The following is a 17,710-nucleotide window of genomic DNA, read 5'->3' on the forward strand; positions in this document are numbered from 1 at the left end:
TCCTCCCGTGGAGCGGAGGCCCGGACCCGTACCGCCACGTCCTCCGGGAGACCCGCTCGGACCCCGGTTCCCGCAGAGAGGGGACTACCGGAACCCGCCTGGAGGTAACCCCGGGACCCGGTCACGGACGGGACGAGCAGACCTGGGGCCCTGTTTCTCCTGTGGAGAGTATGGCCATTTACAGCGGAACTGCCCAGGACTGGAGTGTACCTTTGGCCAGGTTTACTCATGGGAAGGCCGTGCCCGGCGTTGGCAAGCGGCCAAGATCACCGTGCCCGTGGTCGTTGAGGGGCGCCCGACGGTGGTCCTCCTCGATTCAGGCTGCGGCCAGACACTGGTCTGCCAAACCATGGGCCCGCAGGCTGACAACCGCCTGGGGAAGATTCAGCTGCAGTGTATCCACGGGGATATACGGCCCTACCCAAGTACCAGGGCCCAACTGACTATTGATGGGGTCACCCAGCTGATGACAGTGGGACTCGCTCCACGGCTGGCGTACCCGGTGATCCTGGGTCGGGACTGGCCCGAGTTCCCCGCCGTACTACGCCGCCACGCCGAGGGCAGCCCGCAGGTCACGCCAGCCTTGGAAGGGGAGGCCCCAGAGACTGAGGAAGACGAGGTGAAAGCCCCCGACCACACCAACCCGACGGAAGGACGTGAAGATCCTCCCCCCGGAGTGGGGGAGGATCCCTCGGCGCCCACAGACTTTTGCCGGGATCAACAGGCCGACCCTACACTCACGCGGACATACGACCAGCTGGCCTCCGTGGATGGGACAGTCCTCGACCCCCATCGAGCGGCGCAGTGGCCGCACTTTGAGTTGCGGCAGGAGCGCCTGTATCGCGTCGAGAGGGACCCCCGCAAGTGGGATACCCGGACACAACTCCTCGTGCCTCGGTGTCACCGCCGGGCGGTCATGAAACTGGCCCGCGACATCCCTGCGGCCGGGCACCTCGGTCACGAGAAGACCCTGGCTCGGATCCTGGGGCGCTTCTTCTGGCCAGGGGTACACCAGGAGGTAAAGAATTATTGCAACTCTTGCCCGGAATGCCAGTTGGCTGCCCCAGCACGAACTCCCAAGGCACCGCTGGTCCCGATGCCTCTGATTGAGACCCTCTTTGAACGTGTGGCCATGGACCTGGTGGGGCCTCTCTCTAAGAGCAGCGCAGGGTTCCAATACATTTTGGTGATAATGGACTATGCTACCAGGTTCCCCGAAGCAATCCCTCTCCAGACCATCACAGCCCGCACCATCACAGCTGAGCTGGTGAAGGTCTTCGCCCGTGTCGGCCTGCCCCGGGAGATCCTCACGGATCAGGGGACCAACTTTACGTCACGGCTGCTCCAGCAGGTGTGCGAACTCTTGGGGATAAAGCAACTCCGACGTCCGCTTACCATCCCCAGACAGATGGGCTGGTTGAAAGATTCAATCGGACGCTGAAAGAGATGTTGCGTAGGTTCCCCCAGGAGGACCTTCACCGATGGGACCAGCTCCTTCCACCCCTGCTCCTGGCGGTGCGGGAAGTCCCCCAGTCTTCAACCAAGTTCTCACCCTTTGAGTTGCTGTACGGTCGGTGACCTCGGGGCCTGCTGGATCTCATGAGGGAAACCTGGGAGCAAGCCCCATCGCCGGCCCAGGGCCTCTTAGCACGTACTCCAGCTTCAGGAGCGCCTTAAGCAGGCGGGGGCCCTGGCGCAGGAGAACTTGAAAGCCGCCCAGGACACGCAGGCCCAGACTTATAACCGGACGCCCAGACTCGGGACTTTCATCCCGGAGACCGGGTATTACTCCTTCTTCCCTCCAGTGAATCGAAGATCCTGGCCCGGTGGCAAAGGCCATATGAGGTGGTTCGGAAGGTGGGCCCAGTTAATTATGAAATCAATCAGCCGGACCGGAAAAAGAAGACCCAACGGTACCATGTCAACCTCCTCAAGCCCTGGCGGGAATGTGAAGGTCTCCTGATCAACCCCTACCCGCCAGAACCTGAGCTAGGACCCCAGGTAGCCCATACCGAGGACCCCGGGGAACCCCAGCTCGGGGAGACCCTAACAGACGACCAACTCAAGCAGACCCGGTGCCTCCTGCAAGCCTTTTCCCGCACCTTTACGGGCCAACCGGGATACACCACCCTGGTATACCATAGGATCCAGACAGAGCCTGGGGTGGTGATCCGGGGCGCGACCAGGCCCTTGCCGTATCACAGGAGGCAGGTCGTTGAGGAGGAGGTACGAGCTATGCTGGATCTAGGGGTGATTGAACCATCGCAAAGTGAATGGCGCAGCCCTGTAGTGCTGGTACCGAAGCCCGACGGCTCACAGAGATTCTGTATCGACTTTAGGCACGTTAATGCTATCTCCAAGTTCGATGCCTATCCCATGCCTCGGATAGATGAGCTGTTGGCCCGCTTAGGGGAGGCCCGCTATATCACCACCCTTGATCTAAGCAAAGGGTACTGGCAGATCCCCCTGGAACCAGCCTCCAAGGAGAAGACTGCGTTCGCCACACCCACGGGCCTATACCAGTTTACCCGGATGCCCTTCGGCCTCCATGGCGCTCCGGCCACCTTTCAGCGCCTAATGGACCGCCTCCTCCAGCCACATCAGGACTACGAGGCCGCCTATCTAGATGATGTGGTCATTTACAGTCCTCGGTGGGAGAACCACCTAGAAAGGGTTGCAGCCGTCCTGAGGTCCCTGCGGAAGGCCGGGTTAACAGCCAACCCTAAGAAATGTTGCATCGGCTGACAAGAGACCACGTACCTGGGGTATACTATCGGGCATGGAAGGTAAAACCTCTTGTCGGCAAGGTCCAGGCCATCGCAACCTGCCCCCCGCCAGCCACGAAGCGCCAGGTGCGCCAGTTTCTGGGGCTGGCAGGGTATTACAGACGATTTATTCTTCAATTCGCGGCAATTGCAGCCCCCTTACCGGGGCTCCTGACAAAGGATAGCCCGCGGCAGGTGAAATGGACCTGCGAGTGAGACGAGGCCTTTCAGACACTCAAGACGAGCCTCTGCAGCGAGCCAGTCTTGTATAGTCCTGATTTCCACCAGACATTTGTTTTACAGACAGACGCCTCGGAAGTGGGACTCGGGGCTGTCCTTTCCCAAGAAGTAGAGGGGGAAGAGCATCCGGTTCTTTACATCAGCCGGAAGCTGTTCCCCCGAGAGAAAAACTACGCGGTGGTCGAAAAGGAAGCCCTCGCTGTGAAGTGGGCCTGTGAAGCCCTGAGGTATTACATCCTGGGAGCCCCCTTCACCTTGGTCACCGACCATTCCGCCCTCCAGTGGTTGGCTCACATGAAGGACCATAATATGCGGCTGCAGCGGTGGTACTTGGCCCTGCAGCCCTATGCCTTCACTGTGCGTCATCGGGCTGGGAAGGACCATGCTAACGCGGACTTCCTCTCCCGGCTGGGGGGTATGGAAGGGGCTGGCCCCGCTGCACGGGAGCCAGCCTTGAGGGGGGGGTCATGTAGTAAGGCGACCTGGCTCCCGGCCGCACCCGAGAGGGAGGAGCCAGAACAGCTGCCACAGTGGGCGGAGCCACTGCCACCTGTCCCCGCCCCCCGGAAGTCAAGGGGCGGGACAGGAAGTATAAAAGCCCCGGCCCAGCGCTCAGTTGCAGCCCGGCAGCCGGAGAGGACAGACGCTCCTGACCGAGCTCCTGCTGGACCGAGCCTGCCCCAAGCCCGGTACCCTGAAGAAGACTGGCCGAGCCTTCCCCGAGCCCAGTACCCTGAGGAGAACTGGCCGAGCCTGCCCCGAGCCCGGTACCCTGAGGAGAACTGGCCGAGCCTGCCCCGAGCCCGGTACCCTGAGGAGAACTGGCCGAGCCTGCCCCGAGCCCGGTACCCTGAGGAGAACTGGCCGAGCCTGCCCCGAGCCCGGTATCCAGAGGAGAACTGGCCGAGCCTGCCCCGAGCCCGGTATCCAGAGGAGAACTGGCCGAGCCTGCCCCGAGCCCGGTATCCAGAGGAGAACTGGCCGAGCCTGCCCCGAGCCCGGTATCGAGAGGAGAACTGGCCGAGCCTTCCCCGAGCCCGGTACCCTGAGGAGAACTGGCCGAGCCTTCCCCGAGCCCGGTACCCTGAGGAGAACTGGCCGAGCCTGCCCCGAGCCCGGTACCCCGAGGAGAACTGGCCGAGTCTGCCCCGAGCCCGTTACCCCAAGGAGCTGCCCGAGCGTCCCCCCGACCCGTGTCCTGAGGAGCAGCCCGACCTAGCCAGCCCTCAGCACGACGAGGAGCCCATGGTATGGGACCCCGCTGCGGACACCCGCGATGAGCAGGTACCCATGGAGGGGGAGATGGGATGTAGCCCGGGGGTAGCCGACCCCAGTCTGGCTACTGCAGATTTCGAGCCGATGTCGGTGTGTTGCGGTCAGGACCCCACCGACACAGCAGCAGACTAACTGGGTCTGGGACACAGTGGAGTGGGTGGGCCTGTGTCCCCCCCATGCCACCGCCTCATGGGTGGCAGTCTCCCCCTCACATTGGAGCTCAGACCCAGAAGTCTGGACTCACCTATTGTTGCTGCTCAGCTCCTGCTTCGAGGACCTGACCCCTGGACTATTGTTGTTTGCTCAGCTCCTGCTTAAAGATCTGAGCCCCTTGAACTACTGCTTATTGCCCCGCCCTGACTGGGGCTAGGGCTTTACTGACTCTGGGTGCTCAGCCCCTGCCTGAGGGTCTGAGCCCTTGGACCTTCGGAGACTGAACTGCTGATTTAGGCCGTGTAGTGACGCGGCCTGGCTCCCGGCCACACCCGAGAGGGCCGAGCCCCCACACCGGACTCTTACACGCCCCCAACCCTACCTGCGAGGCGTCTGTCTGGAGCATTTAAACCCCTCCCCCACCCATGGAGTGTCCTCTTTTTTGACAGTTCCAATATGGTAACCCTACCCTATGGGCCAAGCCTCCACTCCTGACAGTTCAGGCTAACCTCCCTTGGCTGCTTGGCCTGCCTGCCGAGACAGAGGACTCAGGGATTTCCATCAGGCTGCTCGGTTGCAAATGCAGCCACCCAAAGAAGTGAAGAATGGAAGTGAAAGAGCAAAGCTGGACCATCCGCTGAGCTGCTGCAATCAAGTGAGCAGAGCCTGGGAGAAAAGAGGGAAAGCTCGAAGGTGGCTAGTGGCTGTAGGGAGCCAGGGGAGGAGAAATAAATAGTTAATGAGGAATCCTACAGGCTTTGTCTTGTGTGGTGAAGGGTTTCAAATGGGTCTTGTTACGATCACGTTACACTTGAAAATAGCTGGGGATGGCTGAAGGGCAGGTCTATAAAGGTAAGAGGTCACTCTAGGAGCTTCAAGTCTCAGATTCTGTCCCTACTGCCTGCTTGGATCAGGTGATCTCAACCCAACACGTCCCTCAGGTGGGAGCAGGGGCGAGCTCTTTTTCCGGATTAGCCGCCAGAATAGGGACAGGATACATGTGGCCAAGGAACTAGAGAGGCCTGGGGGTCAATTGCAGAGTTGCCTGTTAATGCAGCTCTTCTGGGGGAGCACGCTAGGGGACTGTGCACACAGGAGCCCCATTTCAAATGGTGGGGGGGAGGGTAATTTAACCATGATTCCAGGGGCTACTTGCGCACCTGAAAACTCCAGTGTTTTGGCAGGGAAGTTAGCAATGAGCTGGCAGGAGCCCTGTATCTAATTCCTTTATAAAAGAAAGAAAATTAAATCGATATTAGACCCACTGAGCTCTAATACTAATGTGGTCTGAAAATCACTGTAGGGACACTGGTTAAAATGTGACTGTATATTCTTCCTTTATTACTAACTCTGTCGGGAGAGACCCTGCCAGGAGTCCTGGGTTCGATCCCAGCTCTAGGAGGGGACTGGGGTCTAGTGGGTTACAGTGGGGGGCAGATACAGCTCGGTTAGTTATAAGAACATCAGAATGGCCCGAGTGGTCAGATCAAAGGTCCACATAGTCCAGTATCCTGTCTTCAAACAGTACCAATAAGGCTCTGTTTCCTGGCCTGGGCGTTGAGGCTGCATTAGGGGAGGGAGCTTCCCTCTGGGGTTTAAAGCTGGTACCTGCCTCTTCTGATCCCTCCTCACCAAAAGCTTCTGGCCCCTTCATTGCTGTGTCTCTGCCGCTGAGGATGGAGCAGCCCAAGCAGCAGGGCCGGTGCAAGGATATTTTGCGCCCTAGGCAAAACTTCCACCTTGCAGCCCCCTGCCCCCCACAACAGGAGCAGAGGGGCCCTGAGGGCAGACGTGGGGCTGCAGGGGCAGGACTGAGGGAGGGGCTGGGGCAGAAGTGATGGGAGGGTTGAGGAGGAGAATTGACAGCCGGGCTGGGGACAGGCAGATGTGGGGGTGGCAGGGACACAGAATGAATTAGGAGTTGGGGTTTGGGGGAGAAGCTGGAGGCTCCCCAGGAGCAGGTAGCCTGGGAGAGGGAGACCCAGAAACTGCAGAGTGTGACCTACAAGTCATGAGAGAAGGGAGGCTCTAGTGGGAAGCCGTTAGAGGGTGTGGAGGGTCAAGTACAGGGTAGGTTTACCCAAACCGGGGGAAAGAAATGAAAGAATAAAAGAGAAAAAATAAAGTAAAACCAGTGTAAGGGCAGAAGCCTGGAGAAAGTGGCGGGAAACTCAACTGAAGAGTGAAAGCCAAATGGTGCTGTGAGGGGAAATGCTCTGGGGCAGGCGGCAAGAGCGGAAGGGATCTCAAGCTGCACTGGGGATTCAGGATCCAGATGCCCAGCAACTTTAATAGCTCTTAGGCATGGATGTCAGTCACGTCCATACTGACTGTTACCGGACCAGAATAGCCATGGTTGTTATGAAAGGAAAGGAATTGCTCCTTGGAAATTGATACTCTCACCACTGGAGCCTATTTAGTTGCACTTAGTATTGGGCAAATAACTGACTTTTTGCTTCACTGGCAGTTTTGTGCACACACAAAAAAATCAGCAAACCAAACAGAAAAATCATTATTGCAGACGGCAGGACTGGCCTCGCTGGCAGGAGCAATTTTAACTATTTGGACCCACTTTGATGCTAAGTAGGACCTGCTGTTTAGGTTTCTAACATGTCGCCATTTCTTATTAATTGCCCAAACATCTTCTCATTGTCTCTCTTGCTGAAGACAGATTTCCAAAGGCGGTCAATATCCCTGCCATGTCATTTTGTCCCGCCGCTACATACACGAACAGGCCTCCTTCTCCAGCATGTTTTCCACTTGTTGGATAGAGACATTAACTTACTCAGCCACTAGGTCTAACAGATCCTGATAACGGCAAAACACGCAGTGATTTCATCACACTTGCCTCCAGTGCCGGACAATGCAGCTTCAGCTTCCGTTGGTTTCGCAAATGTATTGATCCCTTTTTGTTAAGCTTTTCTTAGACATTTCTCATTACCAGGTAGGGTGACCTGACAGCAAGTGTGAAAAATTGGGACGGGGGTAAGGGGTAATAGGCGCCTATATAAGACAAAGCCCGAAATATCGGGACTGTCCCTATAATATCAGGACATCTGGTCACCCTATTTCCATGTTAACTCCCCTCCCAGGTTTGGAGTTAGTTCAAATCAGTTGCTTCTAGCTTTGTAGCTACTTTTTCTTTTATTGGCCTCACAAAGGTGGTTACTCTGTAGCACTAAGCATCACTACTCTGCCATTCCTTAGACACGCAGCATTCTGCTAAAGATTAAGCTGTTCAATGCTATCAGAACAGTTTCTTAAAAGTCCCAGCATGCTCTGTCTCAGGGCTGAATGAGCTTCCTCCCCTGGACCAGCTGTTCTTACGGCATGTTACTCTCTTGGCTTTTGTCAGCCCAGGCTGATTTGCGGAGGAGGAAGGGGGGATACGCTGTTCACGGTGATGGGGTGTACGGGCCCCTCACTGATCCAGTATTGGACTAGGGGTGCCCTGCCCCTCAACAGGTGCAGGGCCTGCTCCCAGCGGAGGAAGAATTTAAAAGGACACCGGTAGCCGAGGGGAAGGGGGAATGAGCTGCATGTGGCACCAGGCTACAAGGCTGGTGCTGAGAGCTTTGCCAGGAGCGGCAACAGCTTTGTGAGGGTTTCTCCAGCAGCAGGGACGTGGATTCCTCCCCACCCCCACCCCTTTGGGAGATGAAAGCCTGAGAGAGATGGACTGACTGAACTGGACACAGAGACAGAGGGAAATCTGCTAAGCCAGCGACCGTGCCCCAGACTGAGGAGCTCCAGATGGGTAGGAGGTGACAAAATTTGGGGCTGGTCAGTACCTGAACTGGACACTTTGAGAGCCACTCAGGGAGCTGAGCTGAGCCCCAATGGAGTGGACGGGCCTGGGCCTAGGTTTGGGATGGAGGAACTGTACAGGCTTGTCGGCAGTAAAGAAATTGACACTGATACAAACTCCTAACATAGAAGCACCAAGTGGGATTTACACCACTATAGCTTAATTCAGCAACCACATGCAGATACGTACCAGTGCGCGCCTTCTGGAATGCGTCTGCACAACATACATTCCCTGATGAGGTCCAGCTCCTTACGTGGGAAATAATGGCCCAAATGGGGGAAAGATTAGCGTATTTCCAAGCTATCTGATTTGTCCAAATGAAGAAAATATTAGAATCCCAAGATAAAATAGGCGCCCTCATGAGTCATGAAAATCCCTTTCTTGATTTGATACAAATTAACATAATGGGTTATGGGGGGGGAGCTGACGTGAAAATGCCCTGGCTTTGTCTAGGGCTGGCTTTGTCTGTGACATCAGCACTAAGGCAAGGCATAAAACAGGCAAACAGGGGCTCTTTGGCTCACAGAGTCCAATCATCGGAGGAAGGAAGCAGCATCGCACTTCAGAACTCCTGCTTGACACACAGTAAGTACTTTAGCATGTCTGTGTGCCAGCCACACTCTCACAGCCAGAGGTAAACTGGAAGGGGTTGGAACTGCACCTTATTTGAATCCACTGGTTTTTCCCTCCACTCTGTGTTTGCTTGTGTGATGCGTTATCTTGGGGACGCAGCCAGGTGTTTTCATGCAGTGACCCTTGTGTGCTGTGGCAATGTGCTTGTTCGCATGTTTGAAGTTTTTGGTGTGAGTTTTTCTGCACATGAATGTCTGTGTCCTATCCATCCATGTGAGCAGTGTTACACGTTCAGCAAACAGTATTTCCCATAAAGTGCTCTTTGCTGAAAGTACATGAAGCCTGCAACGAAAGGCAAGTGTCCATACACAGTGCGAGCCTTTGAGCTTATATCCAAATGGCTTCTAATTCTGTTTTCCCATGACTGAACTATAACAACTACTACAATGTTGTTTGCATGGGAAAAAAGGTATTTTCTGTCGATTCAGTTCAGAGCCTTAGAATTTTCAAAAGGCCTGCAAAGGAAAACTGACTTTGTCTGAGTCTGCAGCCGATGCTAAGAACTTCTGAAACAATACCTCTCATCCCTTGTAGGTTGTACATGCTCGGTTAGCTCCTGAATTCCAGGTGGTGGAAGAAAACAACACTGGACATTTAGGCATCTAGCCTGTGAATTTATACTCAGATATTAACCTCATTGTTTAAGACCCATGAGACATCTTGTAAAACCCAACTGGAAAAAAAAGTGGGGAAGCCAGAAAAGAGTAAAATGATGTGTTCAGTTTGGATCATATTATCACCCGCAAGGGTGTTGATTGTGCATGAAGTTAGGCACCCGCAGCTGGGTGCACTCAGTTTTAAAAACTGCCCTGTGTGTCTTAGGTCACACCTGCTTCCTTCGCTGACCCAGTTTTTGCATGAAGTTCCCACTGCAAATTGAGCCAGCTCTGGAAAAGCAAGGTGGAGTCTCTTCTGTCTGTTGCATCAGCGGCAGAATTGCCAAATTCTGGACGTCCTGATGGCAGAATCTTTATTGCTCATGTAAAAAGCCCTTTGATTTTCAGAGCCTGGCTTGGACGTTCAGGTCTCACACTTTGCAGGGGGAAACGGCCTTTTGATTGAACTGAGCACTCTGCTCAAGCTAGAACAGCCACAGGTGGCATCACTGTCAGTGGGAGGTCAACTATATGACACTTGAGCCTCCCAGGAGCCGTAGGAACTAGAAATGGGCTGGGTGGGAATGCTGTTCTTCCACTGATACTCAGAGTTACCACCTAAACATCTGCATGTTAACTGGTGTCCCCGGGCCATGTCCTGCAGCAGTGGGGTGTGGACTGCCCAAAAGTCTGTCTTTGTCCAAATGGGGCAATGGACAAATGCAGCAGAACATGCAGCCAGATCCCACTCTCATTCCTAGTGCATCGGCTCCAGTGGCCGTCTTTTAAATGTCCATACTCCATTTGAATGGTGAGGGCAATGCAGTGAGAGCGTGCCAGTTGCACGGGGAAGCACTGGTGAGGAGTTTTGACTCCCATGCCCGGTATGTTCGGCTGCATGGATGCCATCACTTTAAACGAGAACGTAAGAAACACAGTGTAAATTGTGCCATAAGGGGTGTGAAGAAGCCTCAGTGCTCAGAGTCCGTCTCTCCCAAGGTGCCAGAATGCATCTGTTATCTGTAGCACAGAATTTCACATTTTAAAATGGAGTGCACACAGCGGCGGGTGCATAACTTCATGTACAGTTATCGCCGCATGCAGGAGAGAAACCGTGAGTGCTAAAAAGGAGGCGATCAATGGTGATATAGCCCAGGGGAAAAGAACAGGCGTGGATGGACAGAAGGTTCTATAACGATTAGCACATTTCCTTCCATTGGATATTTGCTGCTATAAGGTTCAAACTCAGCAGCCTGCAGGCAGCGCTATAACTGCAATCAGCTGGCCTTTCTGGTAAGAGATTGCCAAACAGAGTCACTTCATTTCTACCAGGGTGATTCCCGGCACGGGGAAGGGCTATGTGACTTTGTCAGAGTAAATCAAGCTGACAAATTGAAGCCACACACCAGCTCGGTGGTGGGAGGCATCGGAGTAAACGCAAATCCAGCCTAGGGCCGCCATCCACTGACGGCTCGGCCAGTTACAGGTGTGAGAGTCAGGGCTTGTGCGGCTCTGTCACGGGACTCCTCCTGCTCTCCCAAAGGGGTGCTCCTGCAGCTCATAGGAATTAATGGTTTGCGATTCAGAGAAATAAGGAGGTGGCAACTAAGGGCTAGTCTAAACTAGAAAATTTACGTTGCTCAAGGGTATGAAAAATGCACACCCTTCCGCGGGTAGTTAAGCTGACCTAAGTTCCCGTGTAGCCAGTGCTAGGTTGCTGGAACCATCAACCTAGCTACCACCTCTCAGGGAGGTGGATTAACTACACCGATGGGAGAATCTCTCCTGTCAGCATCGGGAGCATCTACACCAAAGCGCTACAGCGGCGCAACAACTGTGCTGCTGTAGCATTTCAAGTGCAGACAAGTCCTAAAGCACCTGACTTCCAGCCCTTCACTAAGACACCTGAAACCCTTCTTAGGATGCCCGCTAAGGGCCTGCTGCCATCCATGGAAAGACTCCCAGTGGGCTTTGGGCTGGGCCCGAGAGCTCCAGTGTCTGCAGTGTCAGACGTAGGGGTGCAGGAGGAGTCAGTCTGACAGTTGCCTTCGGTGTCACTGGGAACTGCGTGGCTCCTTCCCCAGGCACAGCTTTCAGTAGGTAGCCGTCCCCACCGAACACCTTCATGGCATCATCCAATTACATGGATTTCCTAGCATGATTCAGACCAATAGTTTGCGGGTGTACAGCCCCGCCCACCCCCCAAGGATCTCAGCCTGCTTAACAATCGTTCATTAGGCCTCAGAACCTGCTGCCGGGAAGTATTGTGATGCCTGTTTGACAGACAGGAAAGTGAGGACTAAAGAGAGTAAGGGCCTGGCAAGGGTCAGCGATAGAACCAGAACCAGAAATCTACCAGTTCTGGGCCCCAGCCCAATGGCCTCACCACTAGCCCATCCAGCTTGAGGTTCTGCTGGCCTTAGTCATGCACGTGGGCTCATTGGGCCAGAGCTTGGATCCCCTACAGCTTCCCCTATATTTTTCTAACCATTGCTTCATTAAATGACAGTCGGCCTTCTGTTCCCCCCGCCCCACTCCCCAGCACAAGTTTCCTTTTTATTCACATCAATAAGAAATGGCTTCCAAAACGCCCTCTCTGATGTGCTAGGGAAAGAATTAACAAGGTAGTAGGACTTGCCACTGAGACTGGAGGTTACAATGAACACTTACACTTGTGTTGACACCTCACGCAGCCAGATGACTTGGTCATTTATTTCCTAGGCTGAAGACCTCTGTCTATTTCTGAACCACTTCAGTGTTTTAAGCAGGTCAGGAACTTGGATAGAAAATAACAATGAACAGAAGTCATAGACCAAGAAGCTTTTCAAAGCAATTCCTTTCTTACAATGTCTTATGGCAAACACACGGTAAATGACAGACCAGGCCCCGATGAACTCGGTCTGAGATCCTGACCCTGGCCACGCAATGCAGGGTTCTGGTCACACACAGCCGCTTGCAGGGTAAGGGCCCAACTTACGACAAGACACACCAGAGAAAGTCAAAAGCAATCGAGCAGGCGTAGCAAACAATGTGAGGGAATGAGGTGATGGAACAACAGATAAGGTGACCGAAGGATGCATAGCCGATGAATGTGCACTGTAGATGGGTCTGAGTCTTACAAGATCAAATACATTTTGAGATGCAAACAAATGCACAAAATACTCTGTGCGATCCCCACAGTCCATTAATGAGCCATTAGCAGTTGTCACCACCAGTGGCTTCATGACACACAAGTAGGCCTTGAGGAGAAGGAGGCCTGGGGTGGCAGTTCTGAGGGCTAGTTGGGACAGGAACTCTCTGCACCGGGGAAGCATGGGACAAGTGGACAGACAGGCCGACAAGGTCGGCATCGTCGGCAGAGTGGAAGCAGTAGGCTCAGACAAAAAGAAGCGCAGGTAAGGAGCCGAGCCATGAAAGATATTAACAGTGAGAACAAGATGTTTAATCGACTGCAGGGAAGCAGGGTGACGGGGTCATAGCTACAAGGTCAGAAGACAATCCCAGCCGTCAGACAGGAGGGAGGGGCTTGACCTGGCTGTCGGGGAGGCCTGGAAAGGAGGTTGCAGGATCGAGGCCAGAGATGACGAGGGCTCAGAGAGTTTTTATGGTCCTTGGTGCCTTCAAAATATGTAGCTTTTGGTGCAGGGCTCAATCATCTGCAGGGCAGAGTACTCTCAAAACTCTGGGCCCAGGGCATTCACTCGCACCAACACCCCTGATGGAGGGAGCAAAGGTCACGGATCTCCCCAGTGGCTGCACTGCCAGGACTTCCAAAGGGAGCAGCTACACCGCGGCTTTACGGATGGATGGGCAGCAGAAACGTATTAGCCCTGGCTGTGTTACATCTCTGCCATGAGCAATGCAAATGGGTGGGACAATGCTGGCCTGCCCACTGCCCCCTTTGCCCCCCCCCACTGCCTGCCTCTACCCCAGCCAGCTCCTTGGACCCATGTCACAGATGCAGTTACCAGCTCAAGGCATCGGTGCCCGTGTCACTCTGGTGGTACGGCTTGCAGCCCTTTCACTGCCCTTTGCTGCCCTAGAGTGTTGCTGCCGCCGAAGCGCCCCCTTGTGGCCAGGGATGCCTCTGCAGTGTCTTGCCTCTAGCAGCCCCTTATGGGCCCCTTAAGCACTCCAGAGAGTCTTGTACCCAAAGCCGCCGGGTCTCAGCCCTGTGGCTCCTTTGCTTGCCCTCCTGCTCCTTCCTCCCTCTCAGCCAGCCACACACCTGCCGCATCCTGCTGCCTCTTATATTAAATCAGCTGCATCCACTCAGGTGAGGCTCCTCTTGTACTCCAGCCTGGCTTAGCCCAGACTCCAGAACCCAGGCTAGCCGCCCTGTTACATGCCCACAGAGGAGACGCTCAGGTGTGCACCTGTGTGTGGTTTCACAGGTAAGTTTAGGTCTCAGGTTTAGTTGCAGCTCCAAAAAGGCAGCTACTCACTCACTGCTGAGAGTGATGCCAACTCTCGAGATGTTTTATCCAGTTTTCAGAATCCAGAGATTGCACGAGAGTCTTGGCTTTCATCAAAAATGGTTTTTCGCTCTACTGGCTGAGGAGAAAAGCTTGAAAATATAACCCACGTGCACTGTAGCAGCTCAGAAACCAGACTGGCAAATAAAAAGAAACGTGTATATATATATATATATATATATATATATATATATATATATATATAATCATCTCATGATTGGGGGGACCTGACTCATGACTTTAGAATGGCTAAGGTGTGGTTGACAATGCTGATCATGCATCCGTTCCCACTGGTGCTGGGCAAAACACTTTCAGGGGAACCTTTTTTCCATTGGAAAATGCAGTTTTGTCAAAGTCTAGCTGTTTTGCGGGAATGTGTCAATACTGACAATATTTTGGATGCATAAAGAACCAAAATGAACCGTTTTGACTTTCTGGTTTTGTTTCGATAATGTTGAAGTGGTTCATTTTGATAGAGTCAAAACACAGCGTTTTGAATCTCCTCATTTTGATTCGTTTTGTTTTGACTTTTATATTAAACCATTAATTTTAATGTAATTAAGATTGATAGTTTAATAGTGTGTATTGTTTTGACATTAACTAAACAAAACATTTTAATGGTTCCAAATTTAAATTTTTGGAATTTATTTTGTGGGAAATTTCAGCTTTTCAGTCCAATTTGGAACAAAAACCCGTTTCAGAACGTTGGCACTTCCATGTTTGCTCCAGTTTCCCGGGAACAGCTGTAATTCCTGTTATTCATTGGGTGTCTCTCCAGAGAGTGGATTGATTTGCTCCCCCCACCCCCACCCAAGATGACGTCTCATTAACTCTCCTGGTCTCTGTTTCTGCAGGCTGGGCTCACACCTTGCTAAATTCCGGCACCAGCCACAAGCCTTGGGGGAGCTGAAGGGAATGAAACTGCTGGCTGCCTGCTTCATGTACCTGCTGCTCACCTGTCTGGCCCTGCCCAAAGCCGAATGCCGAATCCACGAGCGATCCATGGAAATCAGGAGTAAGTCCCTGTAACTGCAGCAGCCAGGCCAGCTCCTCAGCTGGTGCAGACTGGCACAGAGCCACCCCAAATGGCTGTGCTGCCCCCCCACCCCTGTTATCTCTGCCCTCCCACAGATAATTGGACCCAGCACAGAAGAGCCTAGGAGGTCGGTGACGGTATCAGTGGGTGGCATGGCAGGGTCAGTGTTTAATAGAGAGGCTTCTCCTGTCTCTCTCCCATGGTAGCCTATGTTCAGAGCCTGGTTTAGTCACAGGGTGGAGAGTCTCCAGAGCGCCCAGGCGTTGAACAGGGTGTAGTGCCGAGGTGCAGGAGCAGCGCTGTGCGCGTATGAAGCCTGCCCGCACTCAGAGCAGCTCAAGACGCTCTGCCTCCTCCCTGTACCTCCCCGTGCACACTGACTGCAGCCGGGCGTGGGCCTGGCATGGCAGGAGCAGGGTCTCCTTGCACACACGCACACGCCTATGTAAGGACTTGTCCCAACCTGACCCCAAACACGTGGGGTTGTTCAAATTCAGCAAAAGTTTTTGAAAAGGCCTCTGGGCTAAGGCTGTCATTGCTAGCCACTGTGTGCTTGGGCCTGTGTAGCAGCGCCCTCTGCTGGTGAACGTGCAACATTGCGGGTCACTGCCAGGCTAGAGGGCTGCAGCGTGAGATGGCTGAGCTTTCTGTCCTTTCATTATCTAGGCTTTGTTCTTCTCCCTCCAGAATCCCCCTCTTGCTCCGTATAGCTTCCCCCTCCTGCCTCTGCATTTTCCCTCTCATCTTCTGCAACCCAATCCATCCTCCCCCTCACCCAGCCACTCCGCTCTGGCTCAGTCCAGGAGCTGGACTTCAAAACGGTCCTTTCGAGGGACTTCAGACACTCTAAAATAATTCCTTACATCTTTTCACCCCCTTCCTCCCGCCCACCCCGAAGGCCGTTCTCCCCAGCAAGGCCTACAAAGGGCCGACAGACGGAGTTTCCTGGCCCAGCCGCGTTGCAGATTCCATGAGCCAGGAAAAGTCTAGAGGAACTTTCCAGACAGCAGAACTCAAAAACGTGCAGTTTTTAATCAGCCTGTCCAGCAAATCTCTTCCTACAACGTGTGTCACGGCAGCACCCGGTGGCACCCGACGCGATCAGGCCGCTCTGTGCTAAGCGCCAGGCACACCCCTGGCAGTAACAGCCCTTCCTGAAGGAGTTTGCAATATAAACACACCAGACACTGGGGCGGTGACTTTCTCGAGGTGACAGGCAGGGTTAGAACCCAGCTCTCCTGACTCCCCAGCCCACCTGAATTAGCTTGGGCAATGGAGTTGCCTGGTGCTCTGGTGGTGGGGCAGCCTATACACACACCGGGCTGTCGGCAGTCTCAGGATGACAGGGCCCCACGTGCTCATAGCACAAAGCCCATGTTCTAACTGCCGCGAGGACGCACAGGTCGCATGTGAGCAAGTGAGTCACTGCAGAGCCAGAGAACTAAGCACATGGGCCAGATCCTCAGCGGCTGTGAATCAGCGGAGCCCCACTGATTTCAAAGGATCTGCTCCAAGCCGAGAATGTGGCCCTTGGTTCCCGTCACCCCAGCAGGGCCCTGTTTGCGCTGCGTGGCTCAGGGTGCCTGCTGTTGGTTTTCAGCGGTGGTTGTGAAAGGGGCTGGACGGCAGTCCCCGGAGAATCGAGTCCTGTTCTTCGCCATAGGCCTGGCACAACGGGAACCAGACAGGGGAAGAGGGTTGCACCCCATTCCCAGTGCCCTGAGTCACCCAGTCCCTCCTCTGTATGGCTACCCCCTTCCCTCCTTCATTACTATGCAAAAGACATTGTCATTTTAAAATAAGTGAAGGCCACGCCACCTGCTCACCACCGGCAATGACAAGGCAGGTGCAACCACTGGCAAGTGTATGTTACAGGTCGGGGCCTGAGCCACAGAGGATATGAGCGATCACAGCCTAGAGCTTGGGAGCTTTAACTCCAGCTGGACCAGTCCATGGTTTTAGCTCGGGAAGTCCCTCCTTCTCCATCCCAAGCAGGTGGCTGTGACACATGCTCAGGAGAATTAGTCCTCAGCCTCACGTTCTAAAGACTTCCTGGCCTTTGCCTTTTAGACCCTGATATCGACCCTTCCTGGTACACGGGGCGTGGGATCAGACCCGTGGGACGGTTTGGCCGGAGGAGAGCTGTCGTGGAGAGCTCCCAGAAGTCGGGCTATGGACACAGGCAAGCTTGCTTCCCTCTAGAAGAAAGCAGTGAATCCCTTCAAGATGAATGAAATGGCCAAGACAAAGAATGAATTTGAATGATGATAAGAAAAGACCCTTCTCCTCTCTCCCTTCCACATCCCAGCCTCTCTTCTAGGCACATGAAAATGTTTGGTCTCATTTCAATGTACAGTATCTTTGTGGCTATAAATGATAGAAACCAAAGAGCAGTTGATAACTCCACTATTTTTGCAGACAATTTCCCTCTTGTCTGTTTTTCCTTTTTCTCTCCCTGTTCCCCATTTGTCCCCATCTCTGGCTTTTGCTCTTAAATCTAACGTGATTTGTGCCAGAAAATTGCTGGGGGAAAGAAATACAAATTCCCATGTTAATTATCTTCCTAGAACATGGGCTCTTTTATACAAACCAAAAAAATAATTTAAAAAATTGAGAAACCGAGCCCGGCACGTGTCTGCTGTGACTTGAAACGTATCAGACTTGTCTCAACTCTCCTGGGCACTAGGATCTTTAGAACCGAGTGGCGTCACTTTCCCCTGAGATTGCGT

At 53.7% G+C, this 17,710-nt stretch overlaps 1 protein-coding gene across 3 annotated transcripts; it reads left to right on the forward strand.

The window, feature by feature from the left end:
* Window positions 1-6,447: 6,447 nt before the first annotated feature.
* On the forward strand, window positions 6,448-17,403 carry LOC120374280 (prolactin-releasing peptide-like). 3 transcript variants are annotated; one of them, XM_039493669.1, is made up of 3 exons: window positions 6,448-8,216; window positions 14,800-14,960; window positions 17,052-17,403. In XM_039493669.1, the coding sequence occupies exons 2-3, from the start codon at window positions 14,861-14,863 to the stop codon at window positions 17,213-17,215; spliced, it is 264 nt and encodes an 87-aa protein (XP_039349603.1). In that variant the 5' UTR covers window positions 6,448-8,216; window positions 14,800-14,860; the 3' UTR covers window positions 17,216-17,403. The 3 variants fall into 3 exon arrangements, with proteins under 3 accessions (XP_039349603.1, XP_039349604.1, XP_039349606.1); XM_039493670.1 differs by having other exon boundaries at window positions 6,448-8,190; XM_039493672.1 differs by lacking the exon at window positions 6,448-8,216 and adding an exon at window positions 12,094-13,864.
* The last annotated feature ends 307 nt before the right edge of the window (window positions 17,404-17,710 follow it).

The sequence above is a fragment of the Mauremys reevesii genome, linkage group 11, assembly GCF_016161935.1.
Source record: "Mauremys reevesii isolate NIE-2019 linkage group 11, ASM1616193v1, whole genome shotgun sequence".
NCBI classification, from domain to species: Eukaryota; Metazoa; Chordata; order Testudines; family Geoemydidae; genus Mauremys; species Mauremys reevesii.